Genomic DNA, 17,406 nt, shown 5'->3' with positions numbered 1-17,406 from the left:
AAAGTCAGAATTCTGACTTATTTCCATATTAAACTGAAATAATATTTAAAAATCAGTTCATTTTTTTTTTATTTCTTCAGTGGCCCTAATCCTCTTCCGTATGTTTTGGAGCCAAATGTTTCACATGTAGGCATTTTTTCTCAGTGGGAGTACCAGCATGGCGGACGATGGCTTCCAGTGAATAAATAGAGATCAATTGTGTTTAAGGGCGCTCCCTGGTGGCCGTACAGGGATACTGCGTGATGACGCCCTAACAGCCACAGACTACGTCTCCCTCCGTAGCTACGTAAACACGTGCACCTCGCTGCTTCCAGTTTCAGCCTTTTCATCTCCACCGTCATCCTCGCGCTCCTTACATCTCTTCTTGACAGCAGCAGCGATGGCAGACTCTGTAGCATCGGATGCAGCGGCAGCTACGGACCAAACAGCCGCGGCATCCTCACCGACACACGGCCTTTCTCCCGCACCGAGCCCGGGATCCGAGCCTCCATCCATGGCTCTGTCTCCCACGGCCAACGGCTCCCAGCGGCTGTTGTTCTCCCACGACCTGGTATCGGGGCGGTATCGCGGCTCGGTCCGGTATGGCGTCGTACGGATGATCCACGGAGAGGAGGATTTTAACTCTGATTCGGACGTCGATGATGGCGGAGGGAGAGGCGGCGGCGGAGGAGGTGGTGGAGGAGGAGGAGGAGGACGAGCGCCGGGCGGTTCGGACACTGAGAGTGCCGTGGACACCCCGAGCCGGCCTCTCGGTAGGGGATTTGTCCGCGTGCAGTGGTACCCTGAAGGAGCCAAGCAGGACATCCGAGAGACAAAGGTACCACCTGCAGCAGCTTTTTCTGGCAGCGGGGGCTGTCGCAGCCTGACCCCTAATGTCGCTCATTATTCTGGGTGTTTCTGGAGGAGATAAAACAGTCAGTCAGGAACCAGGCTCCTTTAATCCATCTGCCTGTAACTACAAACCTAGCTCGCTAATTGGCTAACACACTAGCTAGCTAGCAGCGTAGCTCTCTGTCTCGCGCCTCAGCTGCTTCTGGAAGCACATCAATTAAACACAGCGAACCGCGTCCAGCTAATAGATCCACACTCATTGATCAGCTCATCATTGTCCCTCCGCTGGGTGTGACCAGGCTCAGGGGGGGGGGGGGGGGGGGGGGGGGGCTGCCTCCTGGACAGGGGCGGTTCTAGACGAACTTTATCAGGGGGCTGAAGCGTATTTTCATGGAGGCACAGAAAAGCATGAAACATACAAATCAGATTTGTATATATTAAGAGAGCTGCATGACGTAACATTTCCATTCAAATAGGTTTAATTAAAGTTGTAGGGAAGCAGCTTTTTGGTGTCAAAACCCGATCCGTCCCGGAAGCGCTGTTCTGCGCATGCGCCATCAGCTCATTTGCCTATCCAGATATACATCCGGGTCACCCTTGATTTTACTTTGTTAAAAATACCTAAATGACGTTTTCCTTCACCAAAGATAGTGAAGGTACTAAAAAATAATATGTTAAAGGTTAACTATGTATTTCCTGAGAAAACAAATGCCTTAAAATCCTGTTTTATCACCCGTCTCTGTGCAATCTGCACCGGAAATGGGAGCCTACGCTACTTCCGGTGGCTAACGTTTTCGGCTTTAGATCTAAACATAAATCTAGTCTGTTTGAGTTGTATGTTTTCGTTTGGTGTTATTATTATGGTATATAGTGCGTAATCTAAAAAAAGAAACAACTAAAATGCAGATAAATATGGTTTAATCATATTTTGCCGGACTGCTCTGAGCATGACTGATGATGACGTCAGAGAAGCAGTTTAACAAAGAAAATGTAAAAAGCCTAATAATTCCCTGACATAAGTCCTAAAGCATTTTTTAAAGATGTGTATTAGCATTATTTGGTGAGTTAAAGATAGAAATAAGTAGCTTTAGGACCATAATTACATTATCTGTTTGAGCAGGACGGATCCCATAGCTATATAAATGTCTAAATTTAAGTTAAAATTACAGTTTTCTATAAAATCAGAATTAGAAGAAAAAAAACCCTGAAATTCAGCTGTAAAAATCAGAGTATTTTGTTTTTATTTGTTAAAAAAAAAACATTTAGGAGATAAAAACTGGGATCCAATCTCAATAGCACTGAAGCTATCACTTAATTGTTTTAAATAATTAGTAAACCAGAAATTGTAATAGAAAATGAATTAAATAGATCCAAAGGATGCATCAGTAACCATGTCTGCTCCAGCGCATATCATCATTAGAATTTCTTTGAGTATTATGTCTTCAGTACAGGGGCCAGGACATGATCTACAGGGGCACCGGCCCCCATTGGCCCGGTGGGGTGGGGCCGTTGTTTTTAATGGCGACACAGAACAAAAATAACAATGATAAAGACCTGGTTATATCTCAGTGTTTGTATCTAATCAGGCTCGCGTATGGAAGCGAGAGAGGATCGCTTTCGAGAGGATTCGACTTAAAATAAGTGCAATAATCTGTCAATGCAGTGAGGCATTTGCACTTTGCAAGACTTCTTGAAATCATGACAGATATTCTCATAACAAAAAGTATATAAATCTCAAAACAGGATCTAACATTTGAGGGAATTCCATTATGTCGATGGATATAATCGTATGATTTATTGTGTATGACACAGCAAAAAGTAATCTAAAATGTAAAAACTCCTCAAAATGAGCGGGTAAATAAGATGTTATGCCAAAGAAAATAGCATTTTTCCCTCAAAATAAGATAATTGCATATAAACTACTTGAAATAAGTAGAGGGATTTTCTTTTTTATTGTATATTGAAAAGATCTTGTCTTACACACCCGTTCAAATTGATGCAAAATATACCCTTTTTTTTTCAAGAAAATTGACTTGTATGTCAATTTTTTGTAGTGTATGGTTTAAGTACAGGGGCCAGGAGGGGTGCTGGCCCCTGTTGGCCCCTGCCTAGAACCGTCTATGCTCCTGGACAGTCCTGGACAAACGCACAGAAACCGAGCCTCCATCAGAACCGATGTTGACATCAAACATTGATTGCTGGTGGAGGGCTGTTGACAGAAAACAATATGGCTGTTTACATATCTATATGGTAAACAAACATGACCCAGATTCACTAATGGTCACCAATCTGGAAAGCAGTTGACCTCCATGTTGCTTCCAGTCATTGACTTTAATTTTAAGGCTATGATTGTGTTGCCGTTCCAGATCTGCTGTCATGATTGAAAAGAGCAGTTCCTGTTGAACCCGTTTCAGGTGGTGCATTGTCCTCCTGCTTAATTAAGAAATGGGGAAGCACCTGCTTCTAGTCTGTTCATCAGCTTTTCTCATGCTCTCCTAAGCTATAATGAGAGGTCATCAGGTCCAGTGGAAATGTGTGTGGAAAATCCAAGCAGCCTGCTCTCATCTTCTGGATGGGACCAGGAGAAAGAAGCCTCTCATGGTGCTGCTTTGCAGCGTTATTGTTAGTTTGGAGCTGAATGAGTAAAGTTCTGGTTGCTCATTCAGTCAGAACAAAGGTTTTCCAGAGTTACTTCAACAATAACGTTCAGACACCCCATGACCTGAAAAAGGCTGTCATCAAAACCTTCTCTGTGCAGTTATGAGCGTATATTGTTCGTCTTTACATTTTCGCTTTAACAATTAGTCTTTTAATGCTTCTGGATCTTTTTATTTCAGCCTTTAAAGGAAAAGCCTGCTTCATATTCAGAATTCAATCATCTAAAAGTACTTTAAATATGAAATTATTACATACTGTTCCATAAATAAATGTTTTTAATTAATAGTAATTTTCATTTGAATGTGCTTTACTGGAGGCATCTATGTTTGTAAAGAACACTACTGCCACCTACCTAAGTAAGTTACCTCTGGAAGTTCATCAAGCGAATGATAAGAGTGTGTGAAGCAGTAATCAAAGCAAAAGGTGGCTACTCTGAAGAACCTAGAATATAAGACATATTTCATTTGTTTCACACTTTTTTGTTAACTATATAAATCCATGTGATAATTCATAGTTTTGGTGCCTTCAGTGTGAATCTACAGTTTCAGTCATGAAAATAAAGAAAAACTCTTTAAATGAGAAGGTGTAAAGAAAATTTCCTGATTTTACACATATTTTATAAAACACCTGAACTGACTGTTATTTTTTTTCTTTCTTTTTTCTGTCTTAATGTTGGCAGTGGGCTTTAGGCTGCCCTGCAAGGCTTTAAACCTGGGTTTAACCAGAGACTAAGCCATTCTCAAGCACATATCAAGGAGCTCATTTTGAGCCTGGATCCAGATTTATTGTTGATTCTGTTCATGGTGGAGAATCCTGCTTCACAGCAGCAGGTTGAGCCAAACATCCTCTAAATGTGCAGGGTCATCTTTGAGCACGCCATTTCACTTTTCTTTCACCAGTTCACCGCAGTTCTTCCAGCAGTCCACACTTTCTCTGCTCTCTTTTTCTCATCGTCTTCTCCTTCTTTCCCATCGACTGGCTTGCTATATATATATATAAAGCTATATGTCTCAGACAATGTGGAAGAACAGAGTAGATGGTGCCAGTGGCTCCTTCAATAGAAGATAAGCCCCTACATGAGATGTACCACTGAACAATAATCGAAGTGGCAGATATCAGGAAATCCTGCCTTTATTGTGACACACTTGAATAAAACTTGTGAAACCAGTTAGCTAAAGGTGGATCCTCCTTGGTAACTGCTTTGAGTTTCAGTATAAATCCAGCTGTTCTCTGTAGAGCCATTGAAACACAAATATGTCAGAGAAGGTAGGTTGAAGTCCAGTATAATAAAGGGTTAATTTTTTAAAAGACCCACCCTCTCCACTTAAAAAAAAGAATACACGTGTGAGAGAGTGAACAAGCCAATTTCTCCTCGTGCACGCTCTGTTTAGAAGTTGCTGTTCTCATAGCTCGTACAAGCTTACTGTGCCTTAATGTCCACAGTATAGATCAGGGATTATATAGTGGACTTTATAGCAAACTCTGTTAACTGGCCGTTCGGACAAATGATCACTTCCCCATTGGTCCACTGTCCCTGGTGCCTGCGCCATCTTTGTTATTAGTTGCCGCTATCAGCGGCAGCCTATGGCGACAGTGGGCTGCTGTGACAGTAAATCCCATAATGCTTTGCGTCCTGGGATATATCTGCCTCTTCTGAAGCTTTTCTTTTCTTCTCATACACTTCGTAGACACTTTTTCTCCCTCGGACGTTTTCAAAGAACCACGGTGAGAAAGGTGAGCTTCAACGACTGTCTGAAACAGTCACTCACCACAGATACACGCCTGAAAGTTCGCATGCGCGGAAAAAGATAGCTAACGGTAGTAGCACGTAGGATGGCCTTACGTAAACATCACCAGAATGATTGACAGTTAGGATTGACACAATCATCCAGCATATGCTCAGTTTCTGCCCAAATATTTTCCTTTTGTTGTGGATGTTTGTAACGTGGATAATTAGGATCATCCATGGTTTGTTACAACTATGTTTGTTCTTTGCTTCCAAACTCAGCATCTCTTCATCCAAGCCTGAGATTAGAATTTTTTTTTTTTAATTATGAGAGGCGCTCTTTGGCGTTTTAACTGGATTTGATTAAAATTTTAAGGCTCTTAGTATAAAATAAATATTTTGATTGAGATGAGAAATCTGCTTCCTGGTATGTAGAAGTAATAATAGTTTACATCCAATCGTTTAATTAAACATTCTTAGTTTTTGGGAATAGGTATATAAGCTCATGAATGAGCCTGGAGTGGCTTAGTCTCCGGTTAAACCCAGGTTTAAAGCCTTGCAGGGCAGCCTAAAGCCCACTGCCAACATTAAGACAGAAAAAACAAAAACTCAGTTCAGGTGTTTTATAAAATATGTGAATCAGGAAATTGTTTATATACCAAACTGAATGATTGTTGTTCTCTACTTCAAAAAACACTTTAGATTTTAAAATGGAAAAATAATTTTTTTATTTACAAATTCAATGTCTAACATGGATGCATTAAAACCTCATTTTATTTCAGTGTTAAATTCAGTTTAAAGTAACAGATTATATTTAAAAATGTCTCCAGACCTTTACTGGTTGATTTTCTTTATTCGGACCCCGCTGATTTTTAATTAGTTACCCCTAGTCTACATACTTGTGCTTTGTGCAAAATAAAATGTTGATAAAATCACAATAATGGTTTAAAATAATTGCATTTTTTATTGTTAAACCCTATTTTTGATTTGACTTTGACGATTCGACCGATCATTTTTTTGTTGGTCAGAAGCTGAACCGGTTGGGAACCATGTATTTTTCATGGTTTTGTTGTATTGACTGAAAGTTTAGGATGCATATCGTTTAGAAGCACATCAGAAATCTGCACACATTTAACTTGAATCCTTTCAGCATAGATCTTTCCACTCAGTTGGCCATTTTATTGACTAGTTGTTTTCTATTTGAGAAAAACAAGCTGGCTGATTTTAAGCTTTATCTCTAGTTTACAGACAAGCTAGGAACACAATGCCTGACTGATTGAACCACCACACTCTCTGAAGGTTCGCTTATAATGATATAAACACTAAAAACACGTTGGCTGTGATATGGTGGAAAAATGGGCGTATGATGATGTTCCAGCTCATTAGAAAGCAAACAGACTCCTATTAGACCTACAGAAAGTGTTCATTCATAAACATGGCAGTGAAGACGGAGAGAGAGACTTTTAGCAGTTTGGAGATCAAGGTTCTGCTGACTGAGAGCTGAGCAGCAGAATGAACTATGCAGTGAAAGCCAAGCAGTGGAATCAATCACCAGAGCTGGAAATTACGTGGCTGCACTATTATACATGTAAAAATAAAATAAAATAAAAAATTTGATCTGAAAACAGTCAATGATGGGGGCTAGAGGAGCAAAGTATGATGTAAATGCTTAATATGATTTTGCCAACAAACATGATGCATCATTCTGAAAAATCTCCTTCAATACGCTCACACATGTTTACTTTACTTCCCCAGACCACGTCTGTCATCTCTCTCTCTCATGCTTAAACATAAAAATGTTTATGATAAAATCCTAAATCGATGAGCTCAGATGGATCCAAACCTTCCAAATTTTATGTAATAATGAAGCCAAAGAGATGCCATGGAGTCATATAAATGCAAATCCTATCGTCTTAATTTCTTTTTTTCTTTTCCAGATTTTATTAATTCAATTCAATTCAGTTTATTTCTATAGCACCAATTCAAAACACGTCATCTTAAAGGATCTTATTATATGCAACGTTTTCCACCTAAGGAAAACCAGTTGATTGCATCGACTCATTGATTCGAAAGCAACGAGTCAATGCACACTAAGCATGCTTGTAGCGACAGTGGAAAGGAAAAAAAACCCTTTTAAAAGGAAGATACCTCCAGCAGAACCGGTCTCAGTGTGAGCGGCCATCTGCTGAGGCCCACTGGGGTTCAAGGAGACAGAAGCAGAGATAGAAAAAGCAGCTGTAAAAGGCGGCCCCTTCCAGGAAACACACAGCCAGGCAGTCAGAGAAACAGGACCACATTGAAAAAACGGGCCGATCTTCAACATCTAGAAACAAAGGTGTTGATGGCAGCAGCACAGCTAATATTTCTCTCCAGGATGGAGTCACAGCCAAACAGGAACAGACCAGATGAAGCTACTATGAGAAAAAGCAGAGAGAGCAGAACGTTAGAGATTGAACTAACAGATTCTGCAGAGTGGGAGAATAGAGATAGAATGATGAAAAAGGGGTTCCTATCACCATCTATACCGCAAAAAAGAATTTTTTCCCACACCCCTAGTTGTCATGCGAATTTGTACTCAATGGTTGCGATGGAGCCATTTTAACTATTCCGCATGGGGAAACTCGAGATACATCGAATATGTTCGATAAATATCGCCCACCCCTAATGGTGAAGCCTGTCAGACCGGCAGGATCTTAATCTCCGACTCTAATTTCGCTTTATTTACATGGAAATAAGTTAGAACACATCATTTGCAGGAATTTATTAATTAAAGAAACTGTTAAGAGCTTGTAATTGTGTTGCAGTTTCTCACAGATTTTTTTTTTCCATAAGTAAAATTGAAGGGAAATCTCTTGTTACCTTTTGTTCCTCTGGGTTGTATGTCCTGCGAATGTGGTTAGCGTAACTATGGAAATAAACTTTGCTTCTAGGTTGTAGCAAATAAGACATGACTGCCGGCTGGGATCAGTCGTCTGTGCACAACTTTCGATCACTTCTGCTCCAACATCTTCAGCAGTTTTTAATAACCAAGGCCTGTTCAGTTATATAACATGAGTTGGTGGGTTTAGAAACTGGGACACCTGAAAGGAGCACCGACTTAATAATGTTAGAAAAACAAATTACTGCAATTATGCTGGATGATTTTATTTTCCCAGCACCTGGGATGTGTGTCGCAATGCAGGTAAAAAAAAAAAAATAAATTTATACGGAGAGATTATTTTGGGATTATATTTTACCCACAGAGTAGAGATGAGTTTAGTCTTTTCTCCAGCTGAGAACATAAAACTGATCAACGTATTGTTTAATTACCTTTCTTTCTTTTTTTTAAATACCTGACCTTTGTGAACTGATTGTAAGTAAGCGTTATTGTATTACAGTTGGGCGATGTAAATATGTGTTTCTGTCACTTTAAGGTTCTTTGAAGCTGGAAGGAAATGTTTGCAGGGTTTGAATGGTGACGTTTTCTGAGCTGTGCGTAGTTTGCAGCTCAATTAGGGGTGTTACACTGTATAAAATGTCTGAGTTTTCTTTTTCTCACTGTTATTTTGTAGAAATGGTTTGTTATGGAATAATTGAAATATTCACTTGTGCTTTTAGCAGCATTCTCTTTATTTTCAGTATTACGTTAAAATAAGAAATATCCTTTTTTTATATTGGTCAATATTAGGGCTGGGTAAAAAAATCGATGCATTTTTGCAAAATCAATGTCCAGGGAATGAGATCGATTCATTTTATAGTGTCCCACGTGACGTTCACATTTAAATTAGCAGGAAAGATGCGCTCAAGATGACTTCAAGCCAGACAGCTGCAAATATAGCCAATAGGTTGACTGAAGATATAAAAAAATTGGGGGCTGACCAGAAAACCCCCTGTAGCTGTTACAGACAACGCTGCAAATATGGATTGTGCATTGAAGATAATGCAGCTCATGCATGTCTGCTGTGTCACGTCTGTTTGCTAGAGTGAGGCTTCACTTTTTCACTTTTCACAAACAAGTTTGCACTTTTGAGACAGTTTTATTCAAATCTCATGTTTAAACTGTCTGATTTACAAGTTTGCACTTTGTGTTTAATGTGACAGGAAAAAACAAAATACATGAGTATTTTGAAACAGTTGGACTACTTTCATTATTGTAAAAACAGATCAAATCGAAATTAATCGATTTAGAACCCTATAGCCTCATTTACACTACCCTTGAAAAACCGTGCCGAGACCGGTCCGAGCTCAGTAACTGAGATAACTTATCGAGTGTAAATGGAAAGCAAACTGAACCGAGCTAGACACAACCGGACCGAGCTAACTGCAGACCAGTTCCAGAGGTGGGCTCGGCTCGGTTTTTCCCTGGCTCGGTTCTCTGGTAACAAGAGCGCATGAGCAGAACGCGTCAACTCTGTCTGGCTGCACATCCCGATTCACACTCCATTCCACTAGTTGGCGGTAATGTCGCTCCTGAAACAGAAGAAGAAGAATGACTTCTTCTTCAACTATAAACAACAATCGAAATCTTCTCCAAACAACGTTTTAAATAATGGCATTTTAAATAATAAACACCCGAAGTACAGCAATAATAATCAAGCATAACTTTCTGAATGTGACGAGCACCGCCATTTTGATTTGCTTGATTCCCTCCTTCTTCGTCTTCTTCTTCTTGTGTTTTATGGCGGTTGGCAAACAATTTTTGTTGCATTACTGCCACCAACTGCTTGATTTCCTCCTTCAATACTGGCAGTAATACCGCAGATCATCACTAGGAGGCAATGAACCGAGATAGCATGATGTGTAAACGGTCGTCAGAACCGAGCTCAGCCTGGTTAACTGATCCAAGCTCGGATCGGTCTCGGCATGGATCGGTTAGTGTAAATGGGGCTTATGAATCAAAATCGAATCGATTCAGGACTTTGGTGAAAATACCCAGCCCTATGTTGCTTTGCTCTCATGTTCTGTGCTATAAATAAGGAAAAAAAGCTTAAGTTGATCTAACCTGCAAGGGTTAACTGGAAATCTATGGGAGTGGATGCAGCTAGAGCCCAACCCTTCCACTTCCCCAACTATTATCCCCAGATATCCCCAAATATTTTTGATTGATGCCTTATATTGAAGCGTGGTCTGCACTGTTATTCCACGCCACAATGCAAGGGGGACAATCAGGGACTAGCTGTGGGTTTAGATATGGTCGAGGTGGTGAGGAAGTGGCGGGCAAATTGTGCTTCAAAGGAGGGACATGAGGGTGAAAAAAGTGGGGATCCAGGTGGAAAAAGGCTCCCAGCGTTCTCACGCACCTAGTCCAACTTTACGAGTCATTTTCCACAGTGGCGGTCATACAAACAAAACAAGCTGATAAGGTATCAAACAGGAAATACACATCGTGTAGAGAGGATGTAGATTTGATCAATCAGAGACCTCCTGTCCTACCTACAATTTGGGAGAGGTGCAGCAGAGTGTCTGCGGAAGGGGCGGGGCTTATCTGCATTCACTGTGACACACGTGCAGATGACCTGAGCATAAGCCTGCCTTCACTGTGTGCTGCTGTGCGTGGGGCTGCACCAGTCTTGTCTCCTCAGGTTAATTGATTTTCTGGTCTTGTGAGTGAGGACGAGTCCAGATCAGCGGACTCGTCCTCTGTGGAGGCAGCAGCTTTCGTCCGGTTGGGGCGGCTAGAAGTTGAGGAGAGTACGGTGATAAAGATGACAAGGAAGGTCACAGCGTGTCTGAGTGCTGCCAACTCCACCGCAGACAGAAATTTGTTGATGGCAAAGGTTATTGAGAGACGGGTGGAATAAATGAGGGAAAACGACTCGGACAGCAGGTTCTGTAAATGCCTTCAACTTCCTAAAACTGGATAAATGTAACATGTTGGATTAAAGATGAATAAATCCTGACTGAATCAGCCCGGCTGTGTTTGGAACCAGATGGCTGTTATGGTAATGTGCTGGTTTCTGCCACTTCAAATGGTATCATGCCACCTTCTGTTCCCTGTATGATTTAAATTCTCATCAGCTTTTGCTTTGTTTCCTATTAATGAAAACAGAGACTTGCATTCTTTTCTATTGCTTTCTGTTGTGATTTGTTGGCCTTCCATACAGTCCAAAGCTCTAACAGATTTCTCTGGTTTCTGTATTGTTTAGAAACTAACACACATCTCTTTCTGTAACCCAAAATGTCTGATCTTTCAGAAGCAGATGGGGTTATTTTGTGTTGAAATTAGAGATTATATCTCTGATTTCCCAGTTCTGAGGTCAATGGAAGACTGTGATGGCGTTGTCTCCCTTTTTTAAAGCTACAGTGTGTAATTTTCAGCGACCTCTAACGTCCAGACTGCAGACTGCAGCAAAATGAACGTCTCCCCCCCACCGCTTCTCCCCCCCAACAGTACGGCAAGCGTTAGGGGACAAAATGTCTTCCACGACGTCGGAATCACCTACCTTCTCAAGTGATGAGGTTTGTTTACATAGATAATTTTACAGATAGTATTTCATTAGTCTGGGTATAGATTTCATGTAGACTTAAGATAATAAATATACCCGTTATTTTTTCTACATCGTTGTGACGTTTTGGTGAGCTGCTTTGCATGGTGATATAAACAGACGAAGGAATTGTAGTCATTAGTTTAACAGCAAGATTGTGTTCGCTGGAAGAATATATATTCCCCGTTTACAGAGTCTAAGTCTTGTTTGTGGCACGGGGGTTACAAGGCGAGGAAGAGGGCGAGGGCAGAGAGGCCGGGGTGGGCGTGCAGCTAGGGCCAGGCGAGGGAGGGGAGCCAGCGGGGTGAGAGCAGAGGAAGAAAGGCTTGAAGATCTCCAAAGGAGCCGGAGAGAAGTAACCGAGGTATATATCCAGAAAATTATTTTACAGAAAATTACTGAATCATTACCTGTGAAACGTCAGGGACGTTGCTGAATAAGTATACTGGAGAGTAACAGCATCATCACGCAGCATGTTATTGTTTTAGACAGGTCTGAGCATTCTGTACTCCAAAAACTGCAGTGATATTAGACAATTGTGTGTGTAGGATTAATTACCTGTCCAAGAGAAAACTGGCAACTTGAGCGTCACTTTGAAAACCTTTTTCCTCCATCAGTGACTTCCATCGTGTAAATGCCGTGCCAATGTTGATCCGTGTTTTTTGTCGTTTCTTGTCACGCTTGCGTTTATTCTCGTCGTGTTTCCGCTTCTTAGATGACGGGGGTTCGGTGCCCGCCGCTTTTCGTTGTGATACAGAGTAGGCATGATCCTCCATTCGTCTGATGTTTGGCCACACAGTGCCAAACAGTTTGCAAAGTCACTCACGCCTGCCGCCTTGTTCACCTTTCTTGTTACTGAGGCGCAGTATACCTGCTTCTTCTTCTTCTTTGGTTTCAGGCAGACTAAACGCTTCTCAGGCATAATACTGCCATCTACTGTTCAGTACCGTCTCAGTTAATCTCTCTCAACTTGCCGTAGTTATTTTCGAGCGTAATGGGCGATCTCGCAATCGCTAGTTTGTTGCCTCTGCGCTTGCCGTAGCACAAAGATGTCAGCCTCCATGGCTGCGAGACCCGCTCCTATGTAATTATAAATAACGAATTCTAAGGCAACGCAAATATTATGGTTAAATGGCTGAGCTCATAGGTGATGATAAATAACATGTATAATATATTAAATTTCTGACTTTATATCCCTGTAATTATTACACACTGTAGCTTTAAAGCGATTCCTGTAACGTTTGCTGATTTAACACCCTCATTTTCAGAGTTGTCTGCATAAACTGGTTGATTCAGGTTTTACTCGGACATAAAAATACCTGAAATGTTTGATTGAGAGTGGAGACTGAGCTGCTTTTATTGTATTTTAACATGTTTCCAAAACCACACATTGGCAGCTTCAGGAGGGTTTTACAGTCTTTCAGACAAATGCATATTGCTATGGTTTTGCTTAGAAAATATATTTTACTTATTCAAAAGCACTATTTGCTTTTTTCCCCATGTTTGAATTTAATCCAGAGGCTCTTTGTTCTCTAAATGAGTGCCGTATAATAACAGAGCTTGTGCCTATTTTTTTTCTCCTGCATTGAAGTTTGCAGGTGCTTCAGGTGGATTGACAGACGTTATAATCTGGGACACGAGGCTGCTTCCAAGGCGAGCCTCTAAGCGTTCTGGAACAAAAAAAAACCTGGTTAGCGGTTTTAAACAAGTGCCAGGAAGCTCAGAAACACAATCAGATATACATACAATTTTAGCACACAGTTTTCTCTCCATTTAACTGTAATCATCATGTTATCTAAAAGCAAAACCAGAAGAAGTGAAGTCCTACCTACTGTATGCAGGCCATCATTCATTTATTACAGTATTGTGGCCCCACACTTGGTGACTCTGATTCCCAGGGGGGCCCACGCCCCGCTTTGGGAACCCCTTCAGGGCTCGATCATCTACCGATCTCCCGGGGCAAGTAGTTTTGTTGGGAGAGTACAAATTTCGGGCAAATGCAATGATCGCAAAAGAAAATTATTTATCACTCCAAATTACTTTAAAATCACAGACATTCGCTGAAAACGACCCACAAGCGTTGCCGGCGCCATCTTTGTTGTTTTGTACACATTCTTGCGTGATTTGAAAAAGCAGCGTGATTTTCCGCTAGATGGCGTGATTTTTCTCTCCTTGGGGAGAGAATTCTGCAGAGCAGCAGCTGGATGATGAATTAATCTATACTATAATACACGCTAGATTAAAAATGATCAGTCAGGGATTAGGAAAATAATTGTATGCACACAGTGTAAATATTTCTATCATATGGCAGTCTTCTGTACAGTGATGCAGGTCATACATTAAAAAATGTTCATTAAATTTTTCTCTTAGACATTGGAGTGGTGCATTTAAATGTTATAGAGCTAAACATGTTAAATTGGTGAGTAGTAGTAGTGTAAGTTTTTAAACTGTCAAGTTTTTTTTTGTTTTTTTAACATTACAATTTATATTTTTCCAAGCACACAACAGTTTAAAGCAAAGTTTAGTTAGAAAAGAATGTGGACAAGACTAAAGTGTGTCTGAAACAGAAGCAGTGGGCCCTTCTGTCACACGTTACATCTGGAAAACTTTAAACCGTGTAAAAACATAATGAAAATAATTAATTTCGTCACTACAAAATGGCCGTTGTGAGCCTTTGTTGTTTAGCTTTAGAAGCGTCAAGATGGGAAACCTGCCAGTATGTGTCCTGCTATACTGTCATCAGAGGCCGTAAAGGTTTATAAGGGTGTCCAGGCAATAACCAATGTACACTGGGGGGGGTGGCTGGAAGCAGATTGGCCCCAGAACCTCAGGGTCATTCTACACGGTTCCAATAGAAAAATTAACGAGCACAACATTCATTTTTTTTTCTAAATAAGGACAAACTATACTTTCCTACAGCCTTTACTAATAAATGGACGCATATATTTAAACATCCGTTTAGATAAAAGGCACAGTGAACATTTTCTAGCTACTTTTATCAATAATCATTCTGCATAAAATTAATATTAACAAGTACTAATATCTACATAAATTGATGAAGTTCTTATTAAAATAGTCATTTATCTATGATTTCACTGAAGATTTCTAGATGACTTGCAGAGACGCATTATTAAACCATATAGCACAAAATCTAGTTCTGAAAAGAGCATGATTTCTGTACTTATCATCTTTAATGTTAGTATATTGATGTCAGAATTAATCAGTGTTTTTGTTGTCATGTAATTGTTAATGTATGAAAAACCATCTTATTAGAAGGATAAAAATGGTTGGGGTGGCCATGGCCCCCCATCTAGCTCCGCCCCTGATTGTTGTATCTTTTACTGACCAACTCTGTTTTTAAGCTTGTGATATGAGTAAACTGATGTACACATGTGCAGAATGTCACAGTATTTGCATATCAAGGTTTGTTTGAGGTCCGTTTCAGTCGGCATGTGCGTTTATCTCCAGTGTAACTCAGGTAAACGCTCCTAAATGATCTATTCTCACTTAATGGTTACCGTTCTTCTAAAGTGATCCTCAGTTATGTTTTTTGTGTTGTTATTACGGTGGCTTATGAAAGCAGCCAATCAGAATCCCCTAATTCTCTTACTGCTGGACCTGCAGGACTGAACTAAAACATACCCAACATTGAGTGCTAATGAGTGCAGGCAGACATGAAGGAACAGTAAAACTCTGCTCTCCTTTTGTCCTCCTTTTTCGACTTAGTCGCACCAGTTTTATCCTCCTGTTTGTATCGCCCTCATTATGCACTGCACCCTCCGTCTTGTCCTTCAGTTAGTTGATCAGATGCTGAGCCAGGATGACGCAGGAGTCACTGGAGGTGAGGAAGTTGTTGAGGTGAAGGTGTGATCTGAAACACGCCGAATATTAACATCTGAAACTACTTGTTTTGGATTCAGCACTTTTAGAAAGTGGATTAACTTGTGTAAAATATAAACCCTCTGCTTTTTCTCAGTTTTACACTTTACTCAACACTTTCCTGTTATTTCTTAAAGGCAACCAAAACCAGTTTAACATTTTATTTCCCCTTGTTTCTTTCCCTACAACCGTCAGCCTTTGTTGGGCTCCTGTATAAAACCTGGAACTCAACGCTATTTCTGACATATTGAATTGAAAAAGCTTCCTGGATGGGAAGAGAAACGTCTTCAAACTTGGAAACAAAGTCCAGTGGATTGTTTTTTTTTTAGTAATGATTATGACCTGGATGACTGAGAACCTTCCCCAGCATGGTCTGTCTCTATTTTACGGAGCCCCCTATGGGAAATGGGAAATTTTTTTTTCTTTTGCGTTCCCTCGCGAAAGTATTGCGTTACCTCGCAAAACCTTTTGCGAAAGTTTTGCGTTCCCTTTTGCAAATTAGAAAGATATTCACAGATTCGGACTTCTGCAAATGGTAAAACAACAGCAAAACATTGCAAATAAAAATCAATAACTCCACTGCCATAAAGCGCAGAGACTCCAAAACAACCACACACATCAAGGGGCTCTTGGTGATCGCACTACAACAGCTGGTTTGGAAAAATACACCTTATTTTTAAGCATTTTGTTATTATTAAGCATTAATATCATCCTATTCTGATCAATAACTCTAAGACTGTACAGTGCAGAGACTCCAAAATCGCCACAAAAACCAAGGAACTTCTGATGATCATACTACAACAGCTGTTTTGGAAAAAGACAACTTTGCTTATTTTTTAGATTTTTTATTGTTATTAAACATTAATATCATCCTGTTTTGACCAATAGCTCTGTGTTTATACAGTGCATACACTCAAAAATCGCCACACAAACCAAGGAACTTCTGATCATACTACAACAGCTGTTTTGGAAAAAATACACCTTTTTATAACTTTTTGTGAATGAAATACACAGAGATGCTAGGCAGATGGGAGTTCTTTATGAAGTAAAATAGGATGATATTGATGCTTAATAAAAAAAAAAAAAAAAAAAAGTAACGGTGCATTTTTCCAAACCAGCTGTTGTATTGCGATCACCAAGAGCCCCTTGGTGTGTGTGGTGATTTTGGAGTCTCTGCACTTTATGGTAGTGGAGTTATTGATTTTTATTTGCAACGTTTTGCTGTTGTTTTACCATTTGCAGACGGTCCCTAACCACTGGCCTGCCCGCTGTCTGTGCATAGAGATCAATGTAATACATCCAGCTCGGAGAACAGCTTGTTTTTCTCGAAAATAACGCTTTTTGATTCTTGTAATACGTAGTCTGTGCTATCGGGACATGAAAGAGGCGCCATTTGTGTTTAAACAACGAGAGTTATTGATCCGGGAAGTCAGAATCTGTGAATATCTTTCTAACTTGACCGAAGTAAGGTTTTGCGTTCTCACGCAAAAGGTTTTGCGTGGGAACGCGAAACTTTCGCAAAAGGTTTTGTGAGGTAACGCAAAATTTTCCGAGGGAACGCAAAAGGAAAAAAAAATCCCCCATGTCCCCTAGGGGGCCCTGTACTATTTGGATGTTTGTGGGACCTTTTCTTGCCAGAACTTCAGCAACAAAGCGTCTTACTTTTTCACCAGTGTTGACAGTGAGCGGAGAGTCCATCTACCCTCCGAAACGAGCTACTGTGACGTTAGGCCTGATCCTGCAAAAATGAGCTTTTACCATTTTGAAAGCATCCGGTTGCAAAAAACTAAAACAAAACAAAAACTCTATTCATTTATATTTATTCAAAAGTCTATGCATTACTAAAAT

The 17,406-nt window shown here is 40.4% G+C and overlaps 1 protein-coding gene across 3 annotated transcripts in view; it reads left to right on the top strand.

Annotated features, from left to right (window-relative positions):
• Nucleotides 1-250: 250 nt before the first annotated feature.
• Nucleotides 251-17,406, top strand: part of LOC119771316 ((E3-independent) E2 ubiquitin-conjugating enzyme UBE2O) — a 105,324-nt gene continuing 88,168 nt past the window's right edge. For 2 of the 3 annotated variants that reach the window (XM_038267186.1, XM_038267187.1), the window contains exon 1: nt 252-817. In XM_038267186.1, coding sequence (XP_038123114.1) covers nt 380-817 — 438 coding nt within the window. In that variant the 5' untranslated portion in view covers nt 252-379. Of the gene's footprint in view, nt 818-17,406 lie in introns of all 3 variants that reach the window. The other variant, XM_038267185.1, reaches the window with a different exon arrangement.

This window comes from Cyprinodon tularosa, unplaced genomic scaffold (genome assembly GCF_016077235.1).
Source record: "Cyprinodon tularosa strain WSP-4 unplaced genomic scaffold, ASM1607723v1 ctg665, whole genome shotgun sequence".
NCBI classification, from domain to species: Eukaryota; Metazoa; Chordata; class Actinopteri; order Cyprinodontiformes; family Cyprinodontidae; genus Cyprinodon; species Cyprinodon tularosa.
The sequence above is the reverse complement of the archived record's forward strand: the minus strand, read 5'-3'. Positions and strand labels throughout refer to the sequence as shown.